The sequence below is a fragment of the Ornithodoros turicata genome, chromosome 9, assembly GCF_037126465.1.
Source record: "Ornithodoros turicata isolate Travis chromosome 9, ASM3712646v1, whole genome shotgun sequence".
NCBI lineage: Eukaryota > Metazoa > Arthropoda > Arachnida > Ixodida > Argasidae > Ornithodoros > Ornithodoros turicata.
This window is the reverse complement of record NC_088209.1, coordinates 20,538,673-20,549,291: the sequence shown is the minus strand read 5'-3', so window position 1 is coordinate 20,549,291 and position 10,619 is coordinate 20,538,673. Positions and strand designations below refer to the sequence as shown.

General features: G+C 45.6%; 1 protein-coding gene across 1 annotated transcript; it reads left to right on the top strand.

Moving 5' to 3' along the window:
- Positions 1-1,039: 1,039 nt before the first annotated feature.
- On the top strand, positions 1,040-8,667 carry LOC135367799 (neprilysin-1-like). The gene is made up of 2 exons (XM_064600919.1): positions 1,040-1,238; positions 6,489-8,667. Exons 1-2 carry the CDS (start codon positions 1,173-1,175, stop codon positions 8,607-8,609), a joined length of 2,187 nt encoding a protein of 728 aa, XP_064456989.1. The 5' UTR covers positions 1,040-1,172; the 3' UTR covers positions 8,610-8,667.
- Positions 8,668-10,619: the final 1,952 nt, after the last annotated feature.

The following is a 10,619-nucleotide window of genomic DNA, read 5'->3' as shown; positions in this document are numbered from 1 at the left end:
GTCAGCACTGGATAGCAGGACCCCGTCCCCAAGCAGCTTTTCTCACGCTGCAGTTGTATTCAACAAAAGCATGTGAATGCTGGAGAAGGACATTCAGTTTGGCACAACCGCGCCTGCAAATAATCAGAACAAATAAAGGAAGAAGCAAACAAACATAGAAGGGCTGTACTTCAAAAAGAGATAAGTCCTGTGTCTCAAGGAGGTGTTACCACTTTCTAAGTAACTTAATTGATTAAGCATACATCACTACCTGATTAGCTGTCCTAACGAGTGTGATCTAATTGCGTGAAGTAATTATTTGGGCTGCTCCAGTGTGTCCATATTTGCGAGGCAAAGCACCGCTGTCGTTTACTAAAAGACTCTTTCTAAGGCGATGCTTGATATAAATCATACTAAACGCATACACGGCTAAAACAACGGCTGTGATTCTACAGAACGATCTCTTTCTGCCATGCGAGTATATCTTTCCCCGGACCGTTCTTTATGGAACATTATTTGTCCAGAACGCAGTACGGGATATTATATACATGGTTGTTGTTAACCTCAAGTCGTTTCTTATTGAAATATTGGCTGGGAAACGTGTTGTAGTACAATCCCCAGCGCTGCACTGCAGTGACGGTCTAGTTTCGGAATGCAAAACATAACGTAATTAAGAATCGAACGGCAGGACACATGTGAAACACTGTTAGGATACATCAGTATACTGGCACCTTACAAAATTGTGTGATGACAAACAACGATCAATGCTAGCAGCGCAATAAATACTCACAATCTCTGTTGCCTCCCATTGTTTTCTATGGGCACACACAGCACATTAGGGCCCACCAACATGGCGGCCCGAAGGCACGCCTCTCCCCCACGAATCCCCTCTCCCATGCGCGATCCAGCCTTTATACATAGAGATCAGTGGGCAATGTAACCCTACACTGCACTCCTGGATGAAGAAGATGGGCCACCGTGCTTAGTGGTGGCGGAATCGCCCTGTGTGGCTAAGGTCCATTTCCTTTGTGGCAGAAGAAGAAGAAGTAGATGCAACCCGCGTTCCATTCCACTGATCAGTGTTCCATTCTCCGTGGGACGAAGAAGAAGAAGTATTCCATCACGGCCATCGTCCCGTCACGGCCAACATCTCGGAGAGTTCCACCACCACCAAGGACTAACGTAAGAGCGACATGGCGGACGCGTTCACTCCTCTACAGGGCACAGGAGCTGTCTTAATCCAAGAGGAATCCGTGGAGGTAAGGAGTTTTGCAATCCCCGCTGTGTATTCCCTCATCAACAGTGCGCAGGTTGGCAAAGTTTTCAGCAAAAACAACAACAAAAGCAAAAAAAAAAAGAAATCACTGTGTCATCCGGCAGTATCCTGGAATTGGCAAGGCGCGTTCCTTTGGTTATGTCATACCTGTGTTCATCCACTTTCGCCCTAGGACCTGGATCTATGTGCACGTTACAAGATGTACAGCACTATAGTTACCGAAACAAATTAAGATTAGTGAGGCAGAACTATTTCAACCATGCCATTTCTCTAAACTTCTCTGGCGTACAGCAATGCAAAAATGGTTCCTAGAAACATCCGGGTTCGCGTCTATTATTTCATAAACGTGCTTCGGTTACCGAGCAGTCAGAAATTGCAAACATATGTGACGAGTCCTACGAGCGCTCAAACTCTTGTACGATAGAATGGGAATTCTGAATTTCGAGCCCCAGCGGTGGTTTATTCTGCCATTCAACCCTTAAAGTCATTCAAACCTTTGGCGATACGACGGTATTTTGCCTATCTTTTTGAAAAACTTTGCAAACCACCTGTGTGAGCACTTCTCCCACGATTGGTTATTTGTTACTGCAGTCTTCCCAGGAGAATTAAAGGGTGTATTTCCGTACCGGGACCGCTCGTGTTTAAAAATTAGTGAGAGCGCGTGGAAGTTAAATTGCATAGAAGTGGAAGAAGTTCAAATACTGAATCTAAAAATTCTGTGGAGGTAGAACCTTTTTTATATGCATTTCAACAACCCCATCTGATTCACTTCTGGCACAGAAGCACTGGGATGTTAAGCCTAATGGGTTCGAAAGACCATCGTGCAAAAGGTATATAGGGTCGTTGAATTGGGCTAAATCACCTCACTTTACTGAGGTTGGGTCAGTTTTGGGTTTGACAGATTGGGGCTGGGGTCTGGGAAGGCGTCCCCCCGCCCCTCCCCTCCAGCCACGACCTACTCTAAACCTGGTACCTTCTAGTAAAGGTTAAAAATTTCAAAATTTTTACCCTCTATTTTAGAAGTTACCTTGTAGCCTATGAGCAATACCCCCTATAAACGTTACACAGATCACCTATAAATATAGGTTACCGCCTCCTAACCGCCACACCGACGTAAAAGTTAGTTTCGCTAGGCATGACTGACGCTAGCCTCTTCACAGACGCCGCTAGACAACAAATGGTGCTCAAAATGAGCTCTCATCAGTGCAGAACGCATACTGTCATTAGCAACATATATAGTTATAATATACGTAATTCGTCTAAAGGCATCCAGTGGAGAAAAGTGAGTGATAACTACATGTACAGATTCACATGCACAACAAATGAAACAAAGAAATAGTTGCAACTGGAGCGTATGCATGATTTCATTGGCAAACCTGGAACTACAGCTGAGGCAAGAGCACGAGGACGTCACACTACCAACACTTCAGCTGTGGTGAACGACATTAAGTTATACTCTTCAAGAAGGTATACTCTTTACAGTCCTCACGTTGTTGCAACTTCCTCTCCAGTACGCCGAAAACATTTCTATTTCTTTCTGACATGTCAGAATGACACATCCGACGCGGCTATGATTAATCAGAAGCACACGAAGAACTAAAACACAAGGATCACAAAGGATTAAGCAAATAACGGACGTAACACACACACGTACACACTGTGTTGAACCTTTGAGCCGTGTTGAAGAGACACACTGCGCTGTGACTAGTGTTCGTAGACTGACCAGCAAAAACGTAACCACGTAAACTTTCTGTGAACATAACGTAGAAATACCCTGATAATGTTCCGCCACTTCAACCTATTGCTTTCTTCAGAATTCTGAACGCGATCCGCAGTTCGTACAGGCGCAGACACACAATAACGTAACGCACACTGATCCATAACTCTCGTACTGAATGATTGAATGTGCGGCTTGAACGAGAACACAGTGACTTTTGAGCAGTACCTTTTATACAGGTTACCTTACACAGAAACAAGAGAAACAAACGAAGGAAATTCAAACGCGGAATTCGTTTCGAAGTTACAACATTCATATAAAGGGTACATTTATAAGTTACGACGATTGGATATATCCGTCGAACTCTGATGTAACCTTTATTGCTCCTCCAGTGTCACGTTACAAGTCGTGTTTAACCTATAAATAGAGGTACCGGACGTGTAACCTCTACGATATTTGGAAATCTATACGTCGATATAAACGTTACACATTGCTAAAAGTTACAATAAAGGGTACCGAGTTAAGAGTGCCGGCGGTGCGGGCATGAGACGGTGCCGCTGGTCAGATCAGACGAGAGTCATTCCTGTTTAATTTCGTTCCTGATTAGGTCCCCTTTTGCGTAAAAGCGTTTTATTTTGTTTTATTGTTTTTCTTTAAGAGAAGCCAATCGTCCGGATACGGAACTACATCCGAATTAAAGTTGGGAAAAGTTATACAGTTACAAAAGGAAGGGAGCAAACTAGATGTCAGTAATTTTCGTCATGGCCCGTGGAAGTGCACGAGGGTCATATACACGCGGAATCGAAAAATGTGTAAGAATTACGGAAATATGCTGGGCTAGACAGGTTTTGCGTGCGTTTGTACAATGCAATTAAAAGCCCCTCCGCTACAACGGATCCACGCCCTTGGTAACTCCCCAGTCATTCAAATACGTTTATTGCTCACTAGCCTTCTTTTCGCCACAGTTTTCCCCATTATTCGCATCTCTTTTTTACTTCTCGGTCGCCGTCAGAGCTTTCCAAGAGCTTCTTTCATGACACAAGAGTTTTGTTTAAGACTTACGACCAGAGCTACACTCTTAGAAATGAACTTCACCACATAGCACGCTCCTAGCCAACCACAATCTCGAATCATATCGTTATCTTCCCTGATTTGCTGAAAATGGGAAGCGTACGCCTTTTATTTTGACAATTATGAACAGCATAAGTGTCCCAAAATAGGCTCCGCCCCACGTTTCAACAAATCAGGGACGAGAACGTTGTCATTCGGAATGATGGTTGGCTAGGAGCGTGCTATGTGGTGGCACTCATTTTTAAGAGTGCAGTTTTCTCCTGCGCTTTCCGAGGCAATTTGCGAAAATCTGTGCAAGAAAAACAAACACATACACACGAAACACACGGTAACTAACGTGAGATACATGTCAAAAATAGACATACCAAAATAGGGAAGTGAAGAGCATTATTAAATTTTTTTAAACAATTGAAGAAAATGTAGGAATAAGCATTTAAGCAAGAATGGCTGCGTTAAGGATTTGTTGAAAATGGTATGAGGCGTCTATCTGGGACAGATTATCTTGTCCCAGATGTGCGCATTCCCCCTATTTTGAACAAATCATGACGTAAAATGATATTATTCGGCCTGAAATGGTCTTCCCGCTTCCAATCAGAAGATAACATGCTCAGCCCATTCCCGTTGATATTGGTCGTCCGCGCAGCAGTTCGTCAACCGTATCAGTGAACAACAACAACAACCACTTTATTTTAAGATGGCGAATGGGGAATTCCATCGCGGGGGGCCACAGTCTATCCCATTGCTGATGGTGATGTGAAAAAAGATTCATTGAAAGTCAATAGCGCTTTCAGTGAACTGTTCTCATTCAAACGGTAACGGTTTAGCCGCTGCGCAACCAAAGGATGCTATTCAGCAGTGAATCACTTCCTCCTCTTTGCTTCTTCACGCGATACTGTTGGCGAACCGTGCGAGCGAAAGCGATTCTCTAAATCTATCTGTTTACCTTCAGGAAGGAAGTTGCCTCAGGACAGAAGCCGCCGATATCTCGAACAGAGACTGTTCTTCTGGGTGCCCAGAAGAAGAACAGTCTCTGTTCGAAATACCTGCGGCTTCTGTTCTGAGGCAACTTCCTTGCTACATCTCTACCGGTTCGCTGGATTTCTACCCATCTATGTTTACCTTCAGGTTCGGTTAAGCAATACATGACTTTCTGCATCGCTACCGGTTTGTTGCCAAAACGACATCCGGTTTCGCGGCAAACACGGTCTGCGCCAACCGCTACTGCGACTGATACTGTCGTCGCTTGTGATTTGAGGAGAGAGAGATGACCGTATACACCTTTTAATGGCAATTCAAATTGCCACAAAGAGGCGTACGCCTCCCATTTGCAACAAATCAGGAAAGTGAAAGCTATCATTCTGCATGGTGGCTGGTTCCGAGCGTCCTTGTAGTCGCGGAAGGACCGCGGAAGTCTTCGTGGCACCGAAAGTTGTGATGCGGCCTTGTTTATGTTTAGACGAGAATGTCATGTATAGTAAATATAATTTTGATGCGGTTCTGCTTCTTCCAAAATATGTTTGGCCATTTTTGGTTCCATTTCCGTGCTGCTCCTTGACCCAAAGGTGTCATAATACACAGTAAATTGAATGGCATTGCCAGCGAACGGCCATTGAATGGCATTGAGTGCTTGTATCACTCCGACACACACGGAGGAAAACAATACCTCGCGCAAGTGACTGTCAGTGGTTAACGTACAAGAGAGAGAGAGAACATGTAGAGTTATATACATGTACAGTGCCGGATAAAAGTTTTTAAGGAAGGCGCTCCGGCGCGCATTCGTTCCTCGGAGTGGCACGCGAGCAGCGATTGGAACGGCATACGGGCTTAGACATTTGCCTATAGGCGACCGAGTTACCTGTTTGCAAGTTCGTACGATATACCATTCGCTGCTAGCGTGTCGCCGTGCGGAGGAATGCGCCGGGGCGTCTTCCGCAAACTTGTGTCCTGCACTGTACGTTGTCATATTCATGTACATTCGTCATATTTTTATGTTAGCGAAACGCGAGCTCATTCCACAAAATCATTGAGTTTTGGACGGCACGAAGTTGGCTAATTATCACGAACCAATATAATAAAGAAACCTATCGAACCACGCTTGGCAACATGACGAATAGAAGCGATGGTTTTCCCTGAAACACAGTGAAATATGCCTTCCTTCGTGCCAAAAGTTAACTCGTATAAAACTCGTGAGAAAATATTGGAGTAGAACTTTTGAATCGTGTTTGATATCTCATGAAGGCTTGTTGTTGTTTTGGTTACCGAGGATACGCAATCTGTGCGAGAGGGAAAGCTAATCAGCTCCCGGAACTCACGTATTGTCATTTGGTTGTGCTGTGTGACACGGAACGTATGTCATTCAACGGGATTGACATTCAGTTTCCCGTGTGACAAGGGGGTGTAAGAGGGGGTTAAAACGGGTTCTAATTCACTTCTTCTCGACTGCAGGCCGAAAAAAGCAGTGCCAAGGCTCTCCTGGCAGTTATCCTGTCCTCCATCTTTATCATTGCCGTGGCTTTTGTTTTCTCGGCCTTTATATGGAAGAAGGCACTCCCAACGACCAAGGAGGTGTACGATGCATCACTTCCTGGACAACCAACGATGCCGAGATTTTCGCTAACGCCGTTAACTTCTGACACCGACGGCGACTATGAAGATTACACGGACAATAATGTTGCGACGGTAGTGACGTCCCCGATCCACAAGAAAGTTTGCGAAAATGATGACTGTCGATACGTTCGACAGTTCATAGAAGCGGTCGTAGACACTGACAGAGACCCGTGTGATAATTTCTTCAAGTTCGTCTGCGGTAAAAATCAACAGGTGCTCCCTAACGTGTTCCTGGATGAATTTGGTAGAGACCTGATCCAAGAGGCTCTATGGACATCTATAAAGGAAAACTTGGAAAAGGCACGCATTCCTCCTAGCGGTAGAACGGCATTTCAAAAGGCTGCAGCGCTGTATAAGCACTGCTTGAAAGCCAACCCGAACACGTCTGCTGAAGCCGCCAGAGATTTCCTCATGGCACACCAGATGGATATGAGGAACAATATGTCATTCAACCCGTTGGACGTCATGATGAAATTTTTCTTTAAGATCGACATTCCTTTGCTGTTTAAATTAGAACCAATCGCGCTTGGTGCTAAACAGATCGCGTTTCGGATTGAAGAAGAATCACCGCCAGATTTACAGTACCTCGGACCTAGAGATATTTTGTCTGAGGTGTATTCGGCAGATATCGATGACAACGTAGTGAGAATTATTACAGAGTTAGAGAAGAAGTTTGAGCCCCAGAGGACAGTGAGCAAAATGCCAAACGCCAGTGTCAAGGCGATCGAGTTTCGGAAAGTGGGCCTAGGAGACGATGAGCTGTCCAAAGAGTGGAATGAAGCTCTTCAGCGGTACACACCACCTGCGCTCCAAAACAGAACAGTATACGTGACAGAGGCTGACTTGAGGTTTTTCCGCCGCCTTTTCGGAAAGCAAAGCGACGTCTCGAAGAACGAAATGAGAGTATTCTTTGCTTGGAGGTCTGTCTTTTACCTTTACAAAATCATCGGTAGCAGTTTTGATTGTCTAGGAATTACCACGCGGCAACTTCCAGACGCGGTTGCCGCAGGAGCGCAATTTATCCCCCATTACGAAGAGAGAATGAGCGCCATCAACGAAATGAAGGAAGGAATCACCAGTGAAATTTCGAAAACCTTGCAAACATCGTCTTGGATAGATGACAAAACGCGGGAGGGAGCTTTGCAAAAAATCGCTATGCTTACGTTCCGCTTTGGATTGGCGCCTAAACTGAACTCTTCGAAAAAAGCCGACAAGTTTTACGAGAACCTGCCCGACCTACACGGTCCGTATGTTCGGGACATTCTGAGCATTTACGAATTCAAGACTCAGAGGTGCTGGAAAGGTGTAGAAGAAGGTTATTCAGATTATTTCCGCGACACGATGACTATTGTAAATCCATACCAGACGAACGGCTTTTATGTAGCCGCAGCGAACTTTGTTCAACTGAATGTTCCGCTTTTATTGACGCCCCACTTTAATTTAGGAGGTCCGCCTGAACTGAACTACGGCGCACTGGGGCACACCTTGACGCACGAGATGATGCATGGCTTTGATCTAAATAGCCGCAAGTACGACGGAAAAGGTGATATGTCACCGTGGTTTACAAAAAAGAGTGCAGAAGAGTTTGCTGTTCTAGAGCGCTGTTATGTTGAGCGTATTGAGAGGGCTCCCAAGTCGAGGACTTACGCTGATTATCCTTGGGAGTACCAGGCAGACATCCTCGGCAGTAGGTCACTCCTGAGAGCATACCTAAAGGCCGCTAAAAGGTCAAATGTGCACCTGGGTAATGTGAAAGGTTTGACAGCAGACCAGATCTTCTACGTCACTAGCTGCCTCCACTGGTGCACGGATCTGTTGTATTCGGAAACTTTGTCAGGTCATCCACCACCAGATGAAAGGTGCAACCTTCCTCTCATGAACTCTGTGCATTTCAGCAAAACGTTCTCTTGCCGCGACGGTTCGCTCATGAACCCGCCACAGAAATGTCCGTTTTGGTAGTTCCAATCCTAAGAATGGGCGGACTCACAAGAACTTGATTAAAGAAGATATGAGCCAATGTTCCACCCGTCTGTTTTTCCTATAATCGCTGGAATATATTTGGAGAAGGCCGTATTGGGCCGGTACTATATGCTGTTATTCTCAGGTTTATAGTGAAACTAAAGAAAAGTATAGCCACCATGTTTGAAGATACCACCATGTAGAGTTTGGCTGTGTGATGAGACACAACACAAGTCTCTCAGTTCTTCATATTTTTCGTACCAATTTTGAACAATTCTAGAAATTCAAAGGTGGGCTACGCTCGACGTTCAGAGCGAAAGCCTGCCCTGGAATGGTGGACAGATATCACATGATACTGAAGCACTACTTAGGGCGTGTGGGACGGGTTAGTAATTAGGTACTGATATGGGCTGCCGGCATTCCAGTGTCCTCCAGTTTTAGAAGACGCGACCACAGATAACGGCTGTCCGATTTGTGGATGAAATGGTGCCTCACGAGACATGCAGAGCATCAAGTAGGTGGCGTACAGTGTTTCAGCCGCGACCTACTAGATTATAACGACCATGTCACAATCCGAAAACCCTATGAGGAGCATGTCCGCACGATCCGCCAGGGGCGCTACTGATCGGCACAACACGATTGGACGATGGAAATTTGGATTCTGAACGCGCAGAAACGCGCGTGTGTACGACTACCGTAGTATGGTAGCTAGCATAACCGTAGCAGACGACAGCGATAGCCCCTATGAAAACTCGTAGAATGATGATGACAATCAACCTCAGAATGAAACATCTGTGGAACGTCAACCGCTTGTACAGAAATACTAAGGTAAGCTGAAGTTCCAAAGTATTGTAGAGGTTGAGGAAGCAATAACTGGGACGATCAGAAGCGCCACCACTACCTTCCAAAAATGCGGCGCATAGAAGGGGTGCGCGTGACGTGGTCGTTATAATCCAGTAGGTCGTGCTTTCAGCACGGGTTTCTAAGCATCCGCCTTTTGGCCCACCACCTCTGCTGGCCGTAACTTCTAATTGAACACAAACTCTGGGCTCTGCTGGAAACAGGGAGATGACATAATCAGAGCTGTTGTGCACCTGACTACTGGGTTTCTGTAGCAGCTTCAGCCTGTTTCATCCTCTCCATATAACTGGAAAGCGAAGACGGAAGTGAAGTCGAGAGAGAGAGTGAGAGAAAAAAAAAAGAAACGAAGAGCGATATTGAATGAGAGCGCTGGTTCCCGCTATTCTTATTTGCAGCTTTAGTTGCCATTTTCGCAGAGGTTAGAGGCAACTATAATGGTCCACAGCCGATTTTGTATTTCTTATGCATTGCGTCTATGGGAGTATGCATGTGAAGCACGCTTTAAGTTTTTGTCACAGAAAGTTGGGAATTGACATTTGTCAGAAATTTTGTTGTCAGTCAGGGCCTTTATTGTCTTTAATCACATACTGTATCAAGTTGGAGAGCCCTGAGTTATACACAATTGTCGTTCGAAAAAAAAAAAAAGTTAAAAAATTGGACAACAGTTTGTAGCAGCACTAGCTGCACCACCATCGCCATTGGCCACATGACCCTTTCTGGCCTGCCACCTCGCGCTTGCGAGATGCGAGCTAGTTTAGTTCTTATTTCACTCGAGCGACCGGCCAGAGCTGTCATTAAAATAGTCTGGTCCGACTTGCCGACTCGGTCTCCTGGCCTCATTCAACTCCCGACAACTGGTGATCCTCGTTGCCAGCGGGTCCCCCGAGGAGCACGAAGACCACCCTCGCGCGCTTTTCCAGCGTCTCCAAGAGTTTGGCATTGTTGTGAACGCCAGAAAATGCGAGTTCGGCAAGCCATCGCTGGAGTTGCTCGGGCACCTAATCAGCAGCGACGGCATCCGCCCTCTCGACCACAAAGTTCTTGCCATACGCAACTTCCCAACGCCAACATCACTGCGTAAGCTGCGAGAGTTTTTGGGAATGGTGAACTTTTATCGACGATTTATTCCCGGCTGTGCTCGCATTTTGC